General features: G+C 26.9%; 1 protein-coding gene across 9 annotated transcripts in view; it reads left to right on the top strand.

Annotated features, from left to right (window-relative positions):
• Window positions 1-17,380, top strand: part of LOC123264105 (potassium/sodium hyperpolarization-activated cyclic nucleotide-gated channel 2) — a 251,655-nt gene extending 234,275 nt beyond the window's left edge. For 6 of the 9 annotated variants that reach the window (XM_044727187.1, XM_044727191.1, XM_044727190.1 and 3 more), the window contains 7 exons: window positions 3,137-3,286; window positions 5,017-5,235; window positions 5,502-5,648; window positions 5,834-5,951; window positions 11,814-12,102; window positions 13,916-14,051; window positions 15,244-17,380. In XM_044727187.1, the coding sequence (XP_044583122.1) occupies window positions 3,137-3,286; window positions 5,017-5,235; window positions 5,502-5,648; window positions 5,834-5,951; window positions 11,814-12,102; window positions 13,916-14,051; window positions 15,244-15,390 (1,206 nt within the window). In that variant the 3' untranslated portion in view covers window positions 15,391-17,380. The remainder of the gene's footprint in view (window positions 1-3,136; window positions 3,287-5,016; window positions 5,236-5,501; window positions 5,649-5,833; window positions 5,952-11,813; window positions 12,103-13,915; window positions 14,052-15,243) is intronic. The other 3 variants (XM_044727188.1, XM_044727192.1, XM_044727194.1) reach the window with 1 other exon arrangement.
• The last annotated feature ends 9,062 nt before the right edge of the window (window positions 17,381-26,442 follow it).

Raw genomic sequence — 26,442 nt, 5'->3', positions numbered from 1 at the left:
GTGTGCTCAAATTTTCGTAACCAGCCAACCCGCATTTGCAACTAGTATTAGTTATTTTTATTATCATTATTATTATTATTCTTATTACTATTATTTAGAATACCTGTATATTTTTATAGACAAGCTTCATTGCTTATAATCTAAACGCTTAATAGCTTTTATTGTTATAGCTTGTAGTGCAGTATGCTTATTGCTTCAAATGCTCAGTTTTAAATGCAATGGATTATATTTTATTAACACACATATAATACTATAAAACACGACTCTCGCATCCATATTCTCACTCATTATCATCGAAGTCGGGTAATCCCAAGATTATTATAATAAAGTAACGTGATTATTCTTATGGTAAGACTTTTTTAGCTTGACCATAAAAAATTTTTACCGACCTACGATATAGTGTTTACGTTTTTTACCAATCACTGTTAACCCCGTGGCAGACTTTTCGAATCAAAAATATTCTAACTTCTCAATTCAAAGTTAATTGATGAGTGATTATAATTGCATATTCAAGAAGCGAATACGTTTATGTTAAAAAATAATCCGTGAAATTTAAATCCGAAAAGTATGAAACAAAATTATATTGTCTTAACACAAAGGCAATTCACTTATAGTAAATATTGTAACAATGTAAAGTTAAACGGGTTTGTCGAGTACAAAGCGTAACATCAGTTGATGGTTTGTCCGTGACGGTTGTTCACTCAGTTGATCATGTGTGCGTATGTTCATCCAGTTGGCACACTACATCCCAATATACAAACATACATACATATAACATGTCATACCGATACAATCTCAAAATCCAGCATTTAATGTGCAAATCTAGCCTTCCATGTGGCTTAATCATCATTCAGAACATCACAACAATGTGAACAGTCCAAAAGTCCATGTGTAATTATAATGCTCGACTATTAATAATACCTAATTAATGACTTCGTTCATCAACAATCATCGATTCAAACAATTAATAAATAATCATTTCATTAAACTACTTATTTTTTTAGATAAATGGTTGGTGTTATTCCATCTTGTTTGGTCGTAAAAAATCAAAATTACATTTTTGTTCTTTTTAATGGCAGTCAGATAATAAAGAAAGAAAATTGAAGAATTTAATAATTTTGGTGTATTAAATTTTTTACGAGTATTTTGAACAAACAGCAACAATCAAAAATCCAACACTCCGTTGTTTTTTTTTTGTTTCAATTGAAATGTTAGATTAATAATCTTTAATTGGCACGATAATACTTTAAATGGCAATAATGGATTTGTACTGATTATAAAATCAATATAAATAATAAATATTAACTTTTGTTTTCAAGTATAATTATTAAAATTAATGAATAAAAGCAAAAACAATATGAAATGCAAATAAAGAAGCATAATCTAAACGCGACCATAAATTATCAATGAAGGAGCATTTTTGTGATTTTGTGAGCAAAGAAACATTATTGAAAAATAATAATATAAAATATGATGGCAATAATTTGTATTATCTGTAATAACGAAAAAACAACCACTATTTACAAATGAAATTATATTGATGTATCTAGTTACGGAAGTTATTATAAACCTGTTATTATGTTTCATAACTCGTAGCCATCTATGAGACGCTAACTAAACCAACGAAAAACTTTGTTCTACAACCAAAAATGACTATAATTTAAAAATTAAAAAAAAAAAAAAAACAATTATTGTTGTTTTTTATTCTAAATACTTGAACATTATGAATACTTTGACCATTAAAGAGAAAAAAATAACCAAAATATTTGATTTTTCATCACTAAAAGTAGATGGAATCACATATCTAACAAAATAATTTTCTTATAATTTTCCTCTCAAGTGTTGTAATCTCCTGAGGAAGCTGCGTGAGCCGTAGACATTGTTCTACCCTTCTAGAAAACAACTCCTGCATTAAACCGTCACGAAATGTTATAAATTATTACCATTATTAAATATTAATGAGATTTCATTACTAATTATCAATTTTTATTATTATTGTTGTTGTTGTTATTATTATTATTATTATTATTATTATTATTATTATAATTAATATTTTAGTTGCGATTTGAGGCTGTAATGAAGTGCATTTGTGTTGTTTTCCTTTGTCTCGTCATAAATTCACAGTTTTTATTTGAATTAATTCGCCTAACGATTAATCGATCTCAACTTAATAAAAAAAGCAATTTTTTAAAAACTGTGTTGATCTATGCGTTATAGCTGAATTTTGCACCGGCGCACTCGGATGGCCCGCATTCGAGAATTTCATAACGCCCATGAGATTGATTTTTCGTAGCGATGTTTATACTAGTTATTTAATTTATTTTTTATTGTTTTTTTACAGTTTTATTTGCAATAACCCTTTTTTATGTTACAACTTCCAATGTAACGCTTACATATTTTTTGCTGTGGCGTTTTAACCAGAATAATAAAATTTTACTTTTTTTTTTATTATTAATGTGTGTTTATTTTTTAATTATTGTTTTTAATTAATATTAATACTCATATTTTATATTATTATTTACAGTTTGAAGCTTGATATTTACCTTGTTTATTTGTCGCAAGTGTGCTATTAAATTTTACACACACTTTAGACTTTTTATTTTACTTTATTTTATTTTATTTATTATTCCTGTATAATCATATTAATATTACCTAAAGTTTACCCATCATGTTTTAGTTTTATATAAATTAAATTGTAGATTGAATGTAGTTAACTTTATTCATTACAATCAGTCATATCAGTGAACGCTAATAAATTTATAAAGCCAGTTGAAATCATAAATGAACACACCTATGCGGTAGTTCTTTTTATTTTCAAATTAATAGATTTTTTATTTTGTTTCAATTTATTCTTTAAATAATTCACTGAGCTTATTTGCTGTACACATTTGCAAAGAATGCTTATTTGACCCCTGAATTATTATTTAGAAATGAGTTTTAATTAAATTAACTATCCTCCGTAATGTTATATTATATTATATTACATAAATATTGATTATTAAAGTCAATTGATGTCCAGATTTGAACAAAGAATTAATAATTAGAGTAAAAGACCCAAAATTTTTATTTTTCTTTTTTTTAACCAACACAATGATTATAAAAAGGAAATAAAGCTAACTGTTATTGTTGTCGGCAGTTCCTGAATATGGCGTCGGTGTTCATGAGAATATTCAATCTGATCTGTATGATGCTATTGATCGGCCACTGGAGTGGTTGTCTTCAATTCCTTGTTCCTATGCTTCAGGGATTCCCAAGTAATTCTTGGGTCGCGATTAATGAATTGCAGGTAACATAACTTCGTTTAACTATTTTTTTTTTCTAATTAAATTAAAAGCGCATTGTGGAAAATATTCACTCATGAGAATCAAAGCATTAATTTTACTCAGAATACCAGTTTATTCCGATAAACATTTTTTGCAGCAATATCCGTGATCATCTTATTCATTTTTATTCCGTCATTATTTATAAATTTATTAACATTAATTGCTTGTCATAAAATAAAGATGAGGATATTATCAGGTGTTAAGAACAAACCTATTTTACATTTATATGAGATAAAAGTCAATCAATGCTTGTTCAAAAACTATAGATCTTTTCAATTTATCAATTTATTCATATGTTTACTTGAATTTTTCCTTATTATTGTGTCATAACTTGTATAGTTGCGAAATTAATATATTATTTATCGTGGAATTTAATTATTGATTAACTTGATTTATAGGATGTATTTTATGATACAGGATATTAGAAATATTTAAGTCAGAAAAATTCGTAATTAAAGGAAAAAACGTAATTTTAGTTAAATATTTAAAAAAAAATATATATCTTATTAATTAAAATGATCAAAATTAATAAAAATATATTTAATATGATAAAATAGAGAAAATAATTTAAAAAGTCATTTTTCTATATAAAATAAATTCAATTTAGGATTATAAGTCATAATTTGTCTTTTACCAATAAAATCCACTCTTTCCAATAAAATTTATTAAATTTAACAATAAACTTGAAATGATAAAGTCGATTGGCTGAATACACCAATTATTGACATGTCAACAAAACCGACTGATCCTAAAATTGACATACCATTACTTTAATTATTGACAGCCTCAGTGGTGTATGCGCTATTAATCTACTGAATTGAATACAATGAATCAAGTATACAAAATAAATACTTATTTATCGTTCAAATCACTGTGAAAAAAAAAAAAAATTCGCGCACCAAAACATTGGAATTTTGATTTTTAGGCCATAGTAGAACATACTTACGCGCTTCGCGCTTAAGGCATGCAAAAAAAAAACAATTTGCCTACAGTTAATAATTGGTACCATCTTATGTATCTGCAAAATTTTTAATATTTTTCTCTCTAAAATGAAGTTTTACTTTACAGAAAACTTTATAGAAGTAAAAAAAATTGTCCTTTTATTTTTAAAATTTAGATTTTTTAATAAGTTAAAAATATTAAAAATAAATATTGTCACTAACGATATAATACTGAATAATAATATCTCGTAAAAAGAGTTTTATGACATGGCTATATATGACCTGATACAGCCATTATATATTTATCAGGCTATATATGAGAATAAAAAAATTATTTATTCAAATTTCTCAATCTTTTATTTTTTTTTTTTTTTTTAATTTGTAAATCAATTACCGTGTAGAAAAGTAAAAGAATTTATTTTCATTTTTGAACTATACACCTCGTGCTTAAATCTCTCGTGGGGAGAAGATTCAACGATCATGTGCCCTCTGTCGGAAATTTTCAACATTATCTATGGTTAAAAAATTATATATTGATATATATAACCATACTAGGCCTAATATGGCCAATTTTGATATTAAATCATGTATGGGCATATTTAGACATATCAAAAATTATATATAGACACATCAGGGCGTATTAGAAAATTTTTTGACGAGATAATATATCAGTGAATTTAATTAAAAACAAACATCCTGTTTATTTAATCCAATAGAATATGTTGTTTGCATTAATGAATAAAATGTCGTAGGACTCATTCTGGCTGGAACAATACTCCTGGGCCCTTTTCAAAGCAATGTCGCACATGTTGTGCATAGGATACGGCAGGTTTCCACCGCAGTCATTGACCGATATGTGGCTCACGATGCTCAGCATGATCAGTGGGGCAACATGTTATGCACTGTTCCTTGGTCACGCTACAAATCTTATCCAGTCACTTGACTCATCGCGTAGGCAGTATCGTGAGAAGGTAAATAAATAATTCACAGCACAACAGCAAGTTCTGATCTATTCTATCTATCCACCTGCACACTCTTATCCCTTATTCCTTATCCCTTATTCTTATCAGTGTTCTATACTCTATACTCTGAACTCTATAGTAGTTACACACCCCATATATTCATGTAACGCCATTGGCATTACATCGGAAATCCATTTATGTAAATTAAAGCCCGTATTTCAGAGCTTTAGATTTAAAATTGAAATGTACACACTGATCCCGGGATTTTTGACCAGGTCAAACAAGTCGAAGAGTACATGGCGTATCGAAAGCTACCTCGGGAAATGCGTCAAAGAATAACAGAGTACTTTGAGCATCGTTACCAAGGCAAGTTTTTCGACGAAGAGCTCATCCTCGGAGAACTCTCCGAAAAACTTAGAGAGGTAATATAAATATATCAATATATATATGTATAGTATACAATAATACTTGTACTGATCTAATATATAAAGCTCGTATAGAGGATATACAGCAGTTGTTATAGTTATTATTGTTGTTTATTACTCAACTAGTTTGAGCATAGTTACTCACTAAAGGATATATATTTATCGATATAACACCTTTTCAGGACGTGATAAATTACAACTGCAGATCGCTCGTTGCTTCAGTACCCTTCTTTGCGAACGCAGATTCAAACTTTGTCTCTGATGTTGTCACTAAATTGAGATATGAAGTCTTCCAACCAGGTATTATTAATAATATATAACTTTTAACATCTGCGGCAACATTAATCATACTATATTAATATGACTGAAAATTTTTATATTTTTCTTTGCTTTTATATTCGATATGACGGCGAATTCTTGAATCACAGTTTTAATTAAAAGTTTAAACTTTTCTGACACTATCTGCAAAAAGTGAATTTTCTTTTCTGAGATTAATGGTAAAAAATTGCGAGGGCTTTAAGCTTTTTGAAGTAAAAATTTTAGGTTTATTGATAACAACTATTCTTTAAGAAGAAAACAATAAAAAATTTTTTTAGTTTTTTTAATAATTAAGATTTTAAAATTTTTTATCATAATTTGAAATCAAGTTTTGTTTAATTTTTTTTTTTCATAACATTTGATACTTTTGATAAATATCTGATAAAATTTATCGATTATTTTTAATTGTAAATAATAAATAATACAACAATTAGAGTTTGTCTAAAAAGAAATCCAAAATTGTTAAGAGCTTTTAAAAAATATTGAAACTAAAATGATACTAAAACCAGCAGACACCTTAACATTTTTAGGATTTTTATAACAAACTAGCAGTTTGCCCCAGCTTAGCACGGGTATTTAACAAAAATTTTCGAATTATTTATAATATAAGATAGCCTATGTCACCCGGGGATAGTGTACCTTTCCAACAGTGAAAGAATTTTTCAAATCGGTTCAGCAGTTTCGAAGCCTATTCAATGCAAATAAACAAACAATCAAATCTTTCCTCTTTATAATATTAGTATAGATAAATTAATATAAGAATAATATTTACAAGAAGTTACACTGAAGATTTTTTTTCCAAATCTTTACATTTGTGGCTTTTTTTCCAAATATATATATATATATATAAAATTGTGGGTGTGTGTCCCTATATTTAATTTTGCAGCCAAAACTACGCATCGCAGACGAATAGTGTTTGTATGTGGCAATAAGTACAAGGCTCCCATCGTGCACTATGATGGTTGTATGTCGATAATTATAAGGGTGTAAAAGATACGAGGGCTGAAACATGTTAACTTTGAAAATGCGAGACTATCATTGATCTAAAATGTGTGACGCGCCTCTATATTTTATATAAATTTATAAAAAATTATTAATAGTTATTAAAAATAAAATAAGAAAAGGTTGAGAAAATATTACGAGAGAGTACGAGAAAGAGAAGACAGCCGCGCGCAGCCTACCCGGAAAAACGAAAGAGAGGGAAGAGACGGCGAAGAATGCCGAGAGACAAGCGAGAGTAGTAGGGGAAGCAGCCTGGGAAGTCCCGTAGCATAGTTCCCGCGCGCACCGTGAGGCAGCGTGGTGTCGCTCAGACTGTTCGCCCGAAGAGTATTGCTTCTGAGTTGTTAAAACCAATTTTCTGATCATTTTTTGCCAGATCAGCTTGGACTTCCGAGCGAGTGGTACGCTCTGCGGAGAAGTTACAAGTGCTGTGTTGCGACCAGTTGGAATTGTTATATACTTTAAGTATATACTTTCTGTAATTAACCTGCCTACACAGTGGATCGCTTTGTCGCCAGGTTGACCTGAGGTACTTAGGTCACCAAACAACCTCTATTGCACGACAAGAGGTGAGGCTGTGGTACATAGTCTGTCGTTTTCGAACGAATATTGTGGGAAATAGCTAGGAGGTTGGGGACACCTGGACTTGGAGGTACTCCTCGTCGGAACACCTACCGGGAGATACTAGGGATGGAAACAAAATTAAAAAAATCGATTTTCGATTAATCGAATCAGTCTCGATTATAAAAATCGATTAACCGTTATCAATAATCGATTTTAATCGATTTTTTCTGTCAATTTACAATTTAAGCAAACCATCATCATGCACTATATCTTTCATCACACTAATTGATAAAAATTAAACACTTCTATGTTTACATTATCTTTTATTTCAAAATATTCATATTTTTTTAAATATTACAACATTGAAATGAACAATATAAAATATTTTATAACAAATAATTATAAATATGAGATCAAAAATAAATACTTAAACAATGTTATTACATAAGATATTAATATTGTCACACAAAAATTAAGAAAACCATACTTGATCACTCAAAGATCCCAAAAATACTAACATATTCAAATGCTTTGGTGATAAACGGCTTTTTCTTTGACATCCAATAATTCCAGCATGCGAGAACAATCGTTCGCAAGGAACTGATGTAGCCATAATAGATAAATATTTTTTAGCGACATTGCAAATGTGCGGGTATTCAGTTTTCATACTTTCCCAAATAAGAAATGGATTCGGGTTCGCTTTACGATCGACACCCGGTCGAGTCAGATATTGTCGTAATTGGATCGGAAGACCCCCTGCTTCATCAGTATCACTATGTTGATTCTCGATTCGAATTTCAGTATCTAAATAATTCCAAATATCATCATCCTCCTTTGTTACAACTGCATTAGCTTCACTACTACATATTGCCAAGTCATTATTTGGACTTTTCGAATCTTTAATTTCTTGTCGTATTAATTTACCAGCATGAGTTACTGCCCGGGCACTACCTCGTATACATTAAAAAGCTTTTTTCTTATATCTGGGGTCCAGCAGAGTCGCCAAAGCATAAACTTCAATGTCTTCAATTTTAGAAAAATTTTTATTTATTTCTTTAATTAATTTTTCTTTAAGGTTATAACTAATCGGAGTACTAGTGGTTGTAATTTTTTAATAAATAATCTAAATCCTTTTTTTTTTTTGGCGTAGAAAGTGTTAAATTATCTTGAACTATCATGTAGAGAAGTGCTGATGTTGCTTCTTCATGCTTTACACCACCAGCTGAGAAGGATGCTGTGTTGGTAAAACACTTGTCAAGAGGACCGTTGAAAGATGATTGTTGAATTGTACTAATAGAAGAAGTTGACGTTGAATTTACCGGTATCAATGCATTCACCGGTACCAGTGCACCTGAGTTAGACAATGCCGCCTAAAAATAATAAGTTAAAAAAATAAAATTTTGAATATTATGCCACTAAAAAACTAAAAGTTCCGTTAATAATTATCTTCAAAGGTTAAATTTGATTTAGATTTTTTTACTGGCCTACAATTTTAAAAATAATAAGTAATCATATTAACCTAATTTTTTCGTGGAATTGAGTCATCGCATAGGTTACTTTCGATACTGGTATCACTGATGGATCTTTTTCGGTCAGAATCTTTTTGTGATAGTTGCAATTTATGAACAGATTCCAAATGACTTCTTAAAGTCGTTGTACTATTTTTAAATTTGAAATCTTTATCACATATATTGCAAATAACTTTATCACCATTTCCAGTCTTCTTAAAATAGATCCAAACTATACTAGGAGCCATTATTTTGATAGTTATTCAATGTCTCATATAATAATAATTATACTTTTTTTACATTTATTGTGATTTCAAATTTACTATTATTTACAGATACTTTCAATATTTTCGTAATTCAAACTCTTAATAGTGGTTGAAAGTATACTGGTTATAACCATTAATGCTGAAAGATAAATAGTGATGAAAACAACTTACATATTATTCGTTGTGAAGGTGGTTACTTGGACGCGTTCGCAAATTTCTTGCTCCTCTAAATGAAAATTTTTTTCATTTAGATGGACACGCATGCGCACTTAATTAATTCTGTTACTTATCACTATAGTTGATGCGACCTCAATTGTACCAAAGTCGAAAGCCTAAAGTCGATTATGAGTCAATTTCAGTAACCATAGTTCGATTGTAAAAAGTCGATTTTTTTTAGTAGAAAGTCGATTTTCGATTAAAATCGAAGTCGATTTGGCCATCCCTAGGAGATACGGCTGGGCGTCGAGGTACTTGACAAATCCCGGTATCTCTATATTTGGACAACCGAGCCTCTCTTGGTTAATAGAGGGAACTGGGGAGAGTTAGATAGATCCGCGGTCGCGACGCGAAGTCCGCAGTAGGCTGCAAGTAGGTTACGGCTTGTCAAGAGTATTTGTATATGTGTAAATTAGATTTAGGGGTAAAAAAGTTAAGATAATACGTATTGTTTATTGTTTATAGTGTATTGAATATTGTATAATTGTATCTGGGTTTGCAATAACAAATTTGAGTTGATTATTATTTTTATGAGATTTGATGAATAAATTAACCTCATATTTGGAATCTGTGTTATTATTTGGTTAAGATTAGTTAGTTGTAAGTTTATCTGTGTTGCGTGATCCCCATCCCGACCCTGGACACGGCGAGCTAGAGCACGAGGAAGTCGTGTTCATCACGACGAGGCTTTAAAACCTTCCGTAACGTCATAAATGGTCTAGATTGTTTTAGAAATTTCTGAAATGATCTAGAAAGCTTTAATATGTATACCAATGTTTTGATCGATCGAGAATGTTCTAGAAAATTCTAGAATGATCCATAAATTTTTAGAAAGATCTGGGAAGTTCTAAAATCTACGTTTAGATTTTGATCAAATAAGAATGTTCTAGAAAATTCTAGAATGGTCCAGAAATGTCTAGAATGATCTGGGAAGTTCTGGAATGATCTGGAAAGTTTTGAAATCTGCGTTTAGATTCTGATCAAATGAGAATGTTCTAGAAAATTCTATAATGATCCATAAATTTATAGAAAGATCTGAGCAGTTCTAAAATCTACGTTAAGATTCTGATCAAACAAGGATGTTCTAGAAAATTCTAGAATGATCCGGAAGTGTCTAGAATAATCTGAAAAGTTTTAGAATGATCTGGGAAGTTCTGAAATCTACATTTAGATTCTGATCGAATGAGGATATTCTAGAAAATTCTAGAACGATCCGGAAATGTCTAGAATGATCTGGGAAGTTCTAAAATCTACGTTTAGATTCTGATAGAATGAGAGTAATATAGAAAATTCTAGAATGATTTAGAACAATCCCAAATGATCTAGAAAGCTTCAAAATGTATGTCAACGTTCTAATCGGTCGAAAATATTTTGGATTGTTCCAGAAACTTTTAAAACATCCTAAAAAATTTAAATATTAACAAATAACTGTACTATGGACTTAAAAATGATCTAGCGAAGCGGGTGTTCACAGCTAGTTTCTTTATAATAATTTAGTTATTACAAAAATTTTTAAACTTACCAGATGTCTGTTGATTTCAATTTCATTAAAACAAAAAAATTAATTTCGAAAATTTACTAGAATAAATCTAAAATTTTGGATTTGTAAATTAAATAATAAAAAAAAAAAAAAAACAAATCCACCTATGTAAATTGCAAAAAAAAAAAAAAGCAAGAAAAAATTGATTTATTGCATTCCAATTTCAAAAATTCCAAATATTAAAATTCTGATTGCAATAAAATTTAATCAACATTTTGTTATAAATGAAAAATTATGATAAAAACAGAAATAAAATGGCCACGAAAACTAACTAATGAATGTAGAAAAGAAGAATAATTAAAATTCTTAGTTTTTTTCATTAATTAAGAAAATACACGGGTTTTAATAGCACGAGCAGAAGCATCTCTTCAATTCAAAGGCGCAATTAATATTTATACGCGAGAATTTTCTACTTTTAAATTTTATGAAAACTATAAAAATATTAATAAACTTTAAATTCAAAAAGTACCAAACTAATCGTATATTCAAGCCAATTAAACATTTATCTTCTATATTAATTAAAAAGCTCACCTTATTTACTTAAAAAGTATAAGCCCATTAATTTGGAATATTAAACAGTTTAGAATAATAAAAAAGTTTAATGTTTGTATTTTAATAAAACTTATTTCAGTTGTGAGTGAATAATTCCTCAAAGTTAAATATTTATTCATAGTTATTAAAATAAAGCTTCATATTAATCTAAAGCTCAAGTAAAAAATAATTTTATTATTGAATAATTATTTTTCAGGTGACATAATAATAAAGGAGGGGACGATAGGTTCAAAAATGTATTTTATACAAGAAGGAATAGTGGATATTGTTATGGCGAATGGTGAAGTTGCCACTTCACTATCCGATGGATCGTATTTTGGTGAAATATGTTTGCTCACAAATGCAAGGCGTGTTGCATCAGTACGTGCCGAGACATATTGCAATCTATTTAGTCTCTCAGTGGACCATTTTAATGCAGTACTAGACCAATATCCGCTTATGCGTAGAACGATGGAGAGCGTTGCCGCCGAGAGGTATAAACTTTGGTTAGGACTGTTTTATCGAGTTGGTGTGCTAATAGATGTCGATCACCATAACCTTGTCCCACCATAAATAATAATACTATTATTAATTATTATTAATTATCTATTATTATTAACAGCTATTACTCTACAACTCTACTATTTTTATTCTTGTTTTTCATCTTCTTCTTATTATTCTTATTGTTGTAAATTTATTTATTTCTATTCTATTCAAGTGGGTGTTTTGACTACTTGTGCTTTGCTTATTGACTCGCGCTTTCTTTACAAGCTTTCTCTATTTTCTATATTAACTATCTAAAATATTGATAAATTAAGAAAGTTCACGTGTAACTCATCACTAAATACCGGAAAAAATAATAAATTTTCAAGATTTTTTTTTAAGAAAAATTATAAACATTAAATATTTTTATTTACGAGTATGATTATACCTAGTCAAAAATTTTTAAAAACTCTTGTGAATTTTTAAAGTTTTTTTTCAATCATAAAATTTTAAATTATTTAAAAATCGTGAAAATTTTAAATTAAGTAAGACATTAAAAATTCTTCTGAAAATTTCTTAGTTTTTTCTCAAAAATTTTTAAATAATTTTTTTACTATAAAAACTTGAATAAAGTTTTTGAAATTTACTTGTGTCTATTTCTTCCTCAATTACAAATTATACATTAATCTTTTTAAAGATAAATTTTCAATACATTTTTCTTCAACAAATTAAAATTTTTAATTTATACGTGAATTTTCTCAACCAAAGTCTTTAAATCTGAACAATAATAAATATTTCTACAAAATAATTATTATAAAAAAGAAAGAAAGTTTCGCGAGGCTATATATGTTCGCCGCCGGGTAATTAAGACGAAGTCTAATAATTGTTATTTTTTGTGTAACAAAAAATAATAATGAAGTCTTTGTGGTTACACCAAGAGGGACTAAGCTTGAATCACTCTTTAAATGTGAATCATGAGTATGATTTTGTCTGTTGACATTTATCTTTATCTTTATATTATATATATATAAAATAAAACAACAATAAAATGTTAATCGCGCATAAAAGATCGCTTGCGTTTATCACGCTAAGCGCTAAGCTTTCGCCACAGCTGCCAGTAGTAGAGCTCAATACTTTAATGTATATTTTATCGTAAACATTAATATAAATGTCTATATAGAAACACGTATATCTTTTGATCTATTTAAATGTATTATATTAATTAATATTAGTGAAAGTAATAATATAATAACAATAATAGTAGCACACAATATTTATATTAATATGAGGATACTTTGTTGTAGTTTTTTTTATTTAAATATTATTACTTGATCTTAATAATTATCTCTCTTGGCCCGGTCGGTTTATGAGCATTATATGTGTTTGAATATTTCCAAGTTATAATTATAATCGGAGTTTATTTAATGGGAAAAGTTTTCACGCAAATTTTTCTATATAAAGTAATTAAACTTGTAATAATGTCTGGGGAATAAGAAGGACCAAATAAAAAGGAAATATTTATTCACGTATATAATAATCATGCAAACTTGTGTTGGTTGGTGTTTTTTGAACATTTATTTTAAATCGATCCACCGGTCCGTCATTATCAAAAACTTTATCAGGAGCGTTTGGCATACGGGATGTTATTAATTAATTAAATTAAAATATTCAACTTTTGTTAAAAGTATTTTTACTATCAAAATTAATGACCTTATTACGAATGAAATAGTGTCAAGCTGCTCCTGCAAGGGTTTTTAAATGTTTTGCGATAATTATCGTTGGTTGTGTCCTTTGCAGCATTCCCTACGCTTAATATTGTTATGTATTTTTCTGCAGGTTGAACAAAATTGGTAAAAATCCAAACTTGGTGGCACATCGTGAAGAGGATCTTGGCAGTGAATCCAAAACGATAAATGCCGTCGTTAATGCACTTGCCGAACAAGCAGCACATGCAAGTGCTAGTGAAGAATCGGTAATTTTTTTTTATTTTATTTTATTCTTTTAGAACATATTAACTTAATATCAGTTATTTTATATGTTTTATTAAATTTATTGCGGTTAATTTATTCTGAAATTACCGATTAGTCTATTAAAACAAATATGCTTTGTTGACAAGTACTTAAGTCAAAAGTTACGAGCAGTTTAAATTTTTTTGATAAATTTGGAACTTTTAATTAACATTATTCTATGGTAATTACTTTAAAACTGCAATTTTAGTATCAGCTTCCGTTTAACCTATCACTTTTTTCGTGATTGGTTAATCATTAGTTTGTTTTATAAAAAACTAACCTTTAATAGTACAATAATTTAAAAAAAAAATACAAGAATTAAGAATTGGAATAAATTAGTTTGATTTTTTCATTCAAATTTTTTTAGTAAATAAGAAATAATTAATAATGTTATATGTTTTAATTTAACATCAAAAATTTTTAATTGATTGATCTAAAAAACGATTACAGAAAACTAACCTCAATTAGTATACAAGTTGAAAAATTGAAAGAAACAATTGAAAAATAAATTAAACGAAAAAAAAAATTTGTGAACAACAACAAAAAATTTTAAGTAAAGAGATGTTACAGTTAAAATTTAACTGAGCTCGTAACTTTTAATTAACAATGCAATACGGTAATTACTTCAAAACTGTAGTTTTAGTAATTTTAGTATGATAGAGTTACAAACATCATTATATTTGCTTATTTTAAATAATCGAAAACATGGAGTTCATTACTACTAATTGAAAATGAAGTTAATTGAAGGGGGTTTAAATTATCTAATAAAAAATTAATATATTTTTAGAATGATAAAGAAAATAAACATTGTTACTCCAATTTTTAAAGAAGAAAAATGTTCATAATTTTAACGATAGTAGTTTTAAAGTAATTATAGTAGCAAGCTGAAGATAATGGTTAAATCCAAATTTTAATATAGAAACTTTAATAAATTTAAAAATATTTCTTAAGCCATAAAATTTTCCTTAAACAAGCAATGCTACTGCATTAATTAAGTATTAAAGTATATTCCCAGAGATTCGGATTATAGAAATTTTCAATATAATAGGGATATTTATTATTAAAATGATGAATATGTAATGTACCCAGCTGCATTATCCCCGAGCAGAGGTTAATGATATAAATGATGAATAACATAAAATATTAAAATTTCAGGTTCATAGCTTAGAAATGAGAACACTTCCAACGGGCCTACTACCAAGGCCAAAATCGGAAAATAATTTTGCAAGTCAAGATTTACAACGTGAAGACCGCAGAATCTTCCACAAAAGTGATACATTTCACAAGGACTCGTATCAATGACGACACTCGTCTTACTAGCATACGGAGCGGTACTGATGCTGCTGCTGTGAGCCAAAGTGCTCAAGCTGCTGCACAACTACTCCGATTCTCAGAATAATCTCCGAGATTTCCACTGTGGAAGAATCATGTAATCTCAAGCTCTGGCGAAATTATGCTCTCTACATCAAGTTACCTGTCCTTCTCTCAGTGTCTTTCTCTGTCGCTCACCCAAACTCATTAAATATTTCCTCTTGTATCCTTTTTGGTTATCCTATCCAACCTACCTTTCATTCTCGCCCAGTCTAAACTTCCCACTGAAGCTTTATTTTTACTTTGATACATTTCACCGACGTAATTACACCGGATGTCGTGCCAATTGAAGTTACCTCAAAAGCGCTCATCACTCTCACCCAGACAAGGATAACAGATAATATCAACTATAATAATGAAGAAGAAGAAAAAGAAGAAGAAGAAGAAACAATGCTATTTCAAGTGACAACTACTCGTGAGCTTCATTTCATTTTAATTCTAATTATTTATATTTTAATGATAAACCATATTTTTAAAGGGTTTATAATTATATATAAATAATTACATATGTGGAATTATCGTGTGACTTCTGAGAACAGACTATTGACTATTAACGAAATATTAATAATAATGATAATAATAATAAAGACACAGTAAGTGATGATGGCCCAAGAACTATGTTATGTTGTTAAGAGTTCTTTGGGTTAATGATTACAATTAATAATACATAATGAAGAAAAGTATATTAGTAATTAATAATAGTATAAAAAAGAATGATTATGAAAATATTATTGATACGTGCGACTAAGTGACAAAGGAAAATAAATAATAAATATAATGATATCTTTTTACTAGATTAAAACAAATAATGCAGTGTACTATAATCAAGTACAAATAGTGCAGAATAAATGATAAATATTAAATAAATTAATACTATATAGTGACTGTTATAATAATAGATTACGATTATCACTATCGCATTATTAGGCAATTATAGAGACATATTGATAAAATCTAACTATGTAAATAAAGCCACAATGTTTATAATGTCGCTAAAAATTTTCTAACTTTGCGATTATCATTTATTTATTACTGTTATGATTAATTATTATTATTATCATTATTAATATAAATATTATTATTTGATTAGTGTATTGTTTAAATATATTTTTAAATGTGTAGACAGTGCCTAGACAGAATTGCAAGCGACATTATGTGTATTTATAATTAACTCGTTTATTATTAATTGATTTTTGTTAATGCCTAATATATTGAATATTATTAATTACTGTAATATTAATGATGATGATAAATTAGGAACAAGTCAATGAGAAAAACGAGATTCGGTCGATCTCTAGATTAAGTACCTATGCATATATGTAAATAAATAAACAAAAAAAGTAAGTAGGAATAAAATCTGTGAACACGTGTAATTTATTTAAAATAGAATTTTCAAATTCGCACAAAAATTAATAATTCGCGTACACTAATTACACATTACACATACGACATGAACATAAAACATACGTATGCATAAATGGATTATTAAAGTAAAACTAAATAAGTGAAATAAAACAGCGAGATATTGACAGAGACCGAAGAAATAGTAATGTTTTTTATTAATTATACGGATAGATAAATAATATTGATAATTAAATAATATATTAGCGAATTATGTTGCACGGTTATCATCAATTAATTCGTGATATACATTGTATTGGCTTTTATTAGTCAGCAACATGTAGAGTCTGTTGAATTATTAGACGAATATTATTACAGTTTATTAATTATTCATTATTAATTATTGATGTTACGATTATTTTTATTATTGGGATTATTAAATTTATTGTATGAAATATTGTTAATTATTATGAATATGATACATTTAATAATTGAAATAATATGATGGGTGTTATTGATGGGAGTAATTAAATATATATATGCTGTGAGATTAATAAATATAATGTATATCAATTACGCTCGTAAGAAGGTGCTTATTTTTTAAATTTTAATGAGATCAATTGTTAGGTTTTTAATATTATTAAATTTAATTACAAACGTTAATTTTTTAAAACAAGTATGTATAATTTGATTCTAAAAAAGTTATTAATCTTGTGAAAAAAAAATTTTGAAGTTAAAGAATTGTTTTTTATTAAAAAAAAATTTATTTTATTGTAATAACAAACAGGAAAAAAAAATTATAAAAATAAATCAAGAAAAATTTGTTTTCGTACCATAAATTTCTCAGTAGAGAATAAGAATTAACGTTTGATTAATTAGCAAATAATAATTTATTTAAAAAAATATTTCGGTCATTTAAAATCCATGGAAATCCAGCCGGGCGCACGATCACACCATGTAAGAGCTATTTTTATATTCTACCCTAAATAAAATAAAAAAATTCGCGATAACGCGCCTTGTATAATAATTATAATAATAATAAAAATAATAATAATCTTTAAATAAATAACATGAACAAAAAAAAATAATAGCAGAAAATGATGAATCGAAAAAAAAAAAATAATAAATATATAAATTACAATAAAAACAAATCTACTATATCACTCAGCGTCAATTTTATACGAATGCCTGCTGTGGTGACGTCAGATACCAAATGCAGGCATAATGATCCAATCCCCCGCTGATGACACTCTTAAAGTGTTTAGTGATTAAGATTGTAAAAAATTCTAAAATAACTAAAAATCTTACTTGATTTTATTTTGAAGATCTTTTGTTATTTGAGATAAAGTATTTAACATGAATGTTATTGAATATGCACCCCCGAATTATCGAACGGCATTATTGTAAGAAAATGTTAACATTTATAAAATTATTAGAACATAATTATTCAAACAAATATTTTGAATTACATATTAAGAATTATAAAAAAATAAAATATTTCAAGTTTTTATTAATTTACATCAAATTTACATGGAAAAATTTTTTAATAATAATCGTATGATGATAATGTTTCGTTAAATCAATTATTGAATATTTGATAATTTCATTTAAAATTATTTTAGAACATAATGAAGAAATTTATGTAATAAAATGAAAAGAATGTATTAAAGATAAGATTGTTGAAGCTTCATACTTCGTAAATTACCAGCTCTTGGTACAAACTTTCCTCTGGTATTGCATTTTTTTGACATAATTAAAAATAACTCATAATTTCCATGGTCGAATTAGGAAAAAGTACAAAAACATTTTTAATTAAAAAATAATATATAAATAACAAATATGATTCTTTTATTTTAGGCAACGTAAACCCCTTGATAGTGCACAATTAAATGCATACTTGCCATTTTAAAAATGCCTTAGCGACTGTATTAATATAAAATAAAATCAATAATATTGAATAATAACGTGAATTCCTACAAATATATCATCCAGCGAGTTAATAATTAATAAAAGTATATAATTAAAGCATGTATGCATTAACAGATTAAATGTAAATTGTACAAAAATTAATATGGGTTGTACATAAAACAAAGGTTGAAGTATCTAACTAAATCTGTGAATCCTTTAGAGTTAATGGCATCGATAATTACTAAATTATCGTGGATCAATGATCAGGTGATTTAATCAAGTGAGAAATATTTAATTATTAATTATAAATTATAACTGTATTTATTCATCCGAAGGTTGTAAGCCAATTGATTGGTCAGTTATTTAACTAATTAGGAAATTTTACTGTTAGAGGGTTAAAAAGTCTTGGAATACTTAATTTCAGTATGTAATATTCGATCCCACCCGTCCAGTTAGTGTAATATTTTATTTCTTTCCTCTGCTAAATTTTTATTTTTTTTTACTAAAATTGTTTTTTTAATACATGGGTCTGTAACATCAAAAATTTTTCCGTTTCTTTTTAGATTTAATTAAATTACTTGATTAAAAAATAAAAAAGACGAGTTTTTTTTATCTGAAATAGAAAATTTATGAATAGTCAATTTAAAAGTTCACTATAAAAATATGACGGGTTTTAGAATGAAAAAAAAAAAGTTATAAGCCGAACGAAAATAATCGGGGGTGTGATAATTAGCGACTAAAAAAAAATGCGTGAAATATCAAGTGTCGATACCTAATCGCATATCACAATTTAAAAAAATAAAAAAAAACTTTAATTTCATTCATTTTCTTTTGGTTATTAAAAAAAAATTGATTATTCCAATTAACTGTATTCTGGTGAATGAAATATGAAACTCTCAGAGAGAAAAAGAAAAAAATTTTTAAAAAAATGTAACAAAAGGACGGGATAAATGTGACTACAGAAATCGATGACAAAATATAAAAACTAATAAATAAAATAAGAATTGTAACCTTAAAGTTAAAGTATCAAAGGATATAATTAAGCAACTAACCACATAGTTGAAGGACTCTAGCCTTACGAAGAAGAAACGATCATTTTCTAACCGCTGTAATTTATATATCTGAATAATTAACAAAATAAATGATAATAAAAATAGAAAAAAAATCTTTAAAAATATAATACCTGTGCGCATTTGTGTACATCGCGCACAATTATTGCTTATACTAATTATAAAAAAATAATATTCATCAATTGATTACTTTACTAATTAAATTAATGTTCAATTGTTTATAAATAAATGATAATAAGCGTGATTCCTTTTAGAGAAAAATAATTATTTCATGTAACAAACAAAATAAACCAAAACAATCGAAACATTTATATATATTATACTTGTATGAAGATATAAATTTATGGTAATTTATTTCTTACACTTTAGTGATTGCGCGTTACTTATTAATTGAATAGCTGTAATCTTTAAATACACATAAGCGCACAGGTTATAAAAATCTTGTATATAAATAGGGTTGACAAATGAATTAAAAAATTAATTAATAATTTAAAAAAACGAGTATAAAATTTGCGGTATGCCGCTCCAATTCGCCGTAAATATTACACTTATATATAATAATATTAATATTAATAATAACAATAATAATTAGTGGTAGCAATCGGTAATGCAATGATAAAATATAAACTAAAAGAGTAATAATTAAAAAAAAAAAAAAAGAAAAGTTATGTTAAGTAAAAACTAGAAAGAACGCTGTACTCTCATGCACCGGCGTCAAATTACTTTAAGTGAGGTGTGTATGTGATAGAAAACACATAAGGCGCCAAGTTTAAATAATTAATGGCTTATAATTGTGAAATTGAATAAAATGTTTTTATTTTTATTTATTTTAGTTCGAAAATTATAATTGAAATTGTCAATTAAGAAAAAAAAGGAAAATGTGTTGACTTGATATGAATAACAGGGTGATCAGAGGTAGTGAAATAATTTTCTGGAACTAATGATGAAAAACGAAAAATATAAATATGTAGCTTCCTTATTATATTATCTTATGAATATGATAAATTATAATAATGTATAGATAAAAGCAGCTCACCAGCTTTCGAAGTTTGCCTGTGCTTTGTACGAAGAGATTTCCTATGTATTTTCTACGACTTATTTTTCTACGTAAAAAGCATCTCGAATGCTGGAGAACTGCCACCTTATTATTGTTATTTAAATTATACTTCCGATTTGAGTAATTATTCCATATCAATATCAATAATCTGTCACCGGAAGAAGTAATTAAAAAAAAAAATTAAAATTGAATAAATTAATAAAAATGGAAATGAAAAGTATTTTTTGTGCATTGCTGTGAAAACATTGCAATCGCTTGAGCTTAATATAGCACACACAAAAACCAACACATACACACTCACACTTACACTAAAATCTAGCTGCCGATGAAAAAAAAAAAAAACAGCCATTAATAACAAAAATTAGAAAGAAAAAAAAGTGTTTCAACGACGATAATAAAATGGGTATAACGAATGTGTGGCGAGATATAATTGCAGAGAATATAAATTAATGTAATGTAATGAATTGAATTATTATAAATTAGTAACGCTTTATTTAAATCGTATGTTATTACTGATGACGTGAATTATATTTAAACAACAAAAAGTGAATTTAAAATAAAGGAATAAATAAATAAAAACAATTAAAGATTGTTAAAGATTGTGCTAAATAATTGAAATAGAAAATAAGTTGTTCGGATAATGGCCTAACGATTATTTATGTACAGGCGGTTATGAGTGCAAGAGAAAATCAATAAACAATTTAATAAAATAAAATATATATTGATAATAAATAATAAATAAATTTAGAGGGAATTAAAGAGTGGGACTGTAAAATGCATGTTGACGAAACTCAGAGAAAAATAAACTTGCCATACTACTGTTATATGAATTAGTGATATTCGCGATTCTAGATAGACTGAGCCATTAAGTTATGAATATATCTAGAGTGTATAAAAGTAATACGAAGGGTACGCGTAAATATTTTGCACTCCACCGAATCGTCATGTGTTTATGCGCATTTAAAATTAAATTAATAAGTAAATTTACCAACAAAAACTAAGGAGTAAATAAATAAATAAATAAATAATGAATTAAAAATAGATCTATCATTAATGAATAAAAAATTTTCATTCCCGTTAATTTTTCTCGGTCGTACACATCTCATTCTTTGGTTTTAAAATAATAATAATGTTAAAAGTTATAATTTTATTTCAATGACTAAGCTAAACCCTAAACGATTCGGTGTCTGACACCAGGGAGATTTTAAATAATATAAAACATTGTTACATTAAAGATAACGGCCGAGTATTAGTATTATTGTCTCATGAGCATAAAATGATAAAAATAATAAAATAAAATAAAAATAAAAATAAAAACATAACCCTGTCATCGTTACTCATCTACCTCTTTTTAATGTCATTTAAAAGAAACAAAATAAACTACCGTTGAGTTATATTGCCTAAAAAGTCTCTGTGAGATATAATTATCATCATTATAACTAGTGAAATATATTTAAATTGTAGATATATTTAATATGTTTATCAAATATTAGTTATTAATTAATTATAATTAATGCACACCGGCACACAAAAAAAAAAAGTTGTCAGTACTTTTGACGGGACCCATATATCTTTATGTATTTCGACCCGCTGAATCCGAATTTGAAGTCAGTTTGACCCGTATACCGTCAAATTTTTCGAGAAAACTAAAAAACCGAAAAAAATGACGAAAATCGGCTGTTTAGCCTTTTAAAAATTTTTTTTGACCTAAACTAAGCATGATTTTTATGTATTTCGACCCACTCAATACTTATCTGAAGTTTATTTAGACCATAAGCCATTAAAAGTTTAAGTAAATTCCAAAAAATCCTGAAAAATTGCAAAAAATTCCAGATATTGTGTTAAATAAAATTGTATAAAATTAGATCAATCATGATTCTCATGTATTTCAATCCGCCGAATATAAATCTCGAATTTATATGGCTCAGACATCTCTAAAAATCTAAATAAATGGCAAAAAACCACTGAAAATCAAAATAAATCAAGTCCGTTATGATAAAAATCAATTTTTAAATAAAAATAAAAAATCTTTAACATGTTATCCGATCTGTGGAATATAAATTTAAAATTTTTTGACCTAAATCCTCAAAAAATTTTAATTCTTTAAAAAAATCTTTTCAAAACCGTTTATTTTTTAATTTTAATTCGTTCTCCGCTTATATCTAACCCTTTTATCTTCAAATGATCTACATAAAGGGTTTCTCTTTCGCTTTCTTATTTTCTTTCGCCTTGCTCTTCACTGTAATCGCCAAGATTTTCAGGAAAATGTGAAAAGTGAGAATCTAAATAGTGCAATTTTGAATTCATCAAGCAACCCAAAGTATCGTAGTTGTACAACAACTCTTCAACTAAATTCACGTAATTCTCACTTTTCGTATTCTCTAAAAAGTTTTGTGATACTTCTTTGAAGCTTGCCCATGCTGCTCTCTCATTTTCGTTCATTTTATATTCGAAATTATCGTCCTGAAATAAAGTCCGAATTTGGGGTCCATCGAAAATTCCGATAACATGTTAAAAAATTTTTATTTTTATTTGAAAATTAATTTTTATCATAACGGACTTGATTTATTTTAATTTTCAATGGTTTTTAGCCATTTATTTAGATTTTTAGAGATGTCTGAGCCATACAAATTCGAGATTTATATTCGGCAAATCGAAATACATGAGAATCAAGATTGATCTAATTTTATAAAATTTTTTTTAACACAATATCCGGAATTTTTAGCTTTTTTTGCAATTTTTCAGGGTTTTTTGGAATTTACTTAAACTTTTAATGGCTTATGGTCTAAATAAACTTCAGATAAGTATTGGGCGGGTCGAAATACATAAAAATCATGCTTAGTTTAGGTCAAAAAAAATTTTTAAATCGCCTAAACAGCCGATTTTCGTCATTTTTTTCGGTTTTTTAAAGTTTTCTCGAAAATTTGACGGTGTACAGGTCAAACTGACCTCAAATTCGGATTCAGCGGGTCGAAATACATAAAGATATATGGGTCCCGTCAAAAGTACTGACAACTTTTTTTTTTTTGTACCGGTGTTATTATTGATAATAATTTATAAATTGAAATTTATTGAAAATAATAAGTTGTATAATTATTTATTACTGAATAATTGCGTTGGGTTACTGAAAAATGTTTTTACATTGGAATTGATCATAAAGCGCGTTATATTACTGTTATATTAATTAAAACGCGGTGTTTATTACAAAGTATGTTTAGATTTTAGAGCCAGTGGCTCACTCGAAAAAAAAAATATATATATAAATAAAAAAAATGAACATAAATATATATATATATATATATATATATATATACAATCGTGGACATTAATTTAAGTATGTTTTTTAATTTACTAGAAAATAGCCGTTTGTAAACTTGAACGTTTGTAAACTAAAAACTTTTAAAACTGAAAATGACTCCGTTTATAAAATGAGTTGATCATTAAAAAAGAGAATACTAAATAATGATTGATGAAAATGATGCAAAATGTAAACTTGTAACAACCTTAAAATGTCATAAAATAAAACTCAACCAATCAAAAAAAGAAAAACATTAATAAACTTGATAGTAAAGCGAGCGAATTTAAAAATTGACATTAATAGAATAATATATTTTTAAATACGGCTAAGTAAAAAAAAAGTCGTTAAAAAAAACTGAAATAAAAAAAAAACAACCAAATGCATATCTTGACATTAGAATAAAAATAATTTTAAAATAAAATATTTATGTAATGTTGACATTTGTTAAAATTAGTGCATCGTGAATTTTGCCAATTCAAAACTTAGCCACGCGAATTCAGCCAATAGTAAACTTTGCGATTCATGAAATAAGTGAATGCTAAATTTTGTTAACAATTAAAATAGCCGTTTGTAAACTCAGCGGCTTATAAAAATCGCAAATTCTAAATTTTAACGTTTTTTAATTTATCTATTATATATTTATTTATGATATTTTTGAAGCTATAAAATTTAAAGACAAAAGCCTTTTCTCAACAACAGGTCAGCCGAGAACTGATTTTCTGAAATTTTACTTTCGAAGAATATTACGGAGCTGAAAATGATAAAAAAAATTCTTGTAAGGAATAAATCATGGAGGCTTGTGTATTGTGTAATAATAAAAGATTTTATTTTTATTTTTATTTAATTATATACACATTCATGTATAAAAATATATTTTTTTTTATTTTTTAAAATTATATATACTGACACAAGCTGGTATCTTGCCCAATAGAAATTTTTGAAGAAAGTTTTTGGACTTATCGATTTCACCGAGTTCAAAATTCTGGGCAACCTTGTGTCAGTATATATAATTTTTAAAAATAAAAAAAAAATATATTTTTATACATGAATGTGTACATAATTGAATAAAAATAAAAACAAAATCTTTTATTATTACACAATACACAAGCCTCCATGATTTATTCCTTACAAGAATTTTTTTTATCATTTTCAGCTCCGTAATATTCTTTGTAAGTAAAATTTCGGAAAATCAGTTCTCGGCTGACCTGTTGTTGAGAAAAGGCTTTTGTCTCTAAATTTTATAGCTTCAAAAATATCGGAAATAAATATGTAATAGATAAATTAACGAGCGTTAAAATTAAAAATCTGCTACTTTTATTAACCGCTGAGTTTACAAACGGCTATTTTAATCGTTAACAAAATTTAGCATTCACTTATTTCATGAATCGCAAAGTTTACTATTGGCTGAATTCGCGTGGCTAAGTTTTGAATTGGCAAAATTCACGATGCACTAATTTTAACAAATGTCAACATTACGTAAATATTTTATTTTAAAATTATTTTTGTTCTAATGTCAAGATATGCATTTGTTTGTTTTTTTTTTATTTCAGTTTTTTTTAACGACTTTTTTTTTACTTAGCCGTATTTAAAAATATATTATTCTATTAATGTCAATTTTTAAAATTCGCTCGCTTTACTATCGAGTTTATTAACGTATTCTTAGTATTCTCTTTTTTAATGATCAACTCATTTTATAAACGGAGCCATTTTCAGTTTCAAAAGTTTTTAGTTTTCAAACGTTCAAGTTTACAAACGGCTATTTTCTAGTAAATTTAAAAACATACTTAAATTAATGTCCACGATTGTATATATATATATATATATATATATATTATATATATATATATATATATATATATATATATATATATATATATATATATATATATTAATGTAATGATTAATGATAAAGATAAAAAGAAAAAAAAGTGATCATGTAATGTGAGATATTAATAATTAAAGAACTAGATTGAGCAGAATAATAAAAAAATGTATAACGACAATGAAATGTAATAACGGTCATAATGATGATATTTTTTATCAAAAGTGCTCAGCGAGTTCTGTACTCAACACACTCACTCTCTCACTTACTCATTCGCAACAAAAAAAAAAAACATCTATTATAAAAAGCTTTATATAGTTTGACAAAATAAATAATTTGAAAGACACACTGTGGTTGTTATTTTTAGCTTTAAGATTTTTTTTAAAGTTTTGCTTGAAAAGAGGTATAAAAATGTTTACATTTTATTATCTGAAATTTAACAATCTTTTATTATTTATTATTATTATTATTATTATATATTATATAT

Source organism: Cotesia glomerata, linkage group LG4 (genome assembly GCF_020080835.1).
Source record: "Cotesia glomerata isolate CgM1 linkage group LG4, MPM_Cglom_v2.3, whole genome shotgun sequence".
Lineage (NCBI taxonomy): Eukaryota > Metazoa > Arthropoda > Insecta > Hymenoptera > Braconidae > Cotesia > Cotesia glomerata.
The sequence above is the reverse complement of the archived record's forward strand: the minus strand, read 5'-3'. Positions and strand labels throughout refer to the sequence as shown.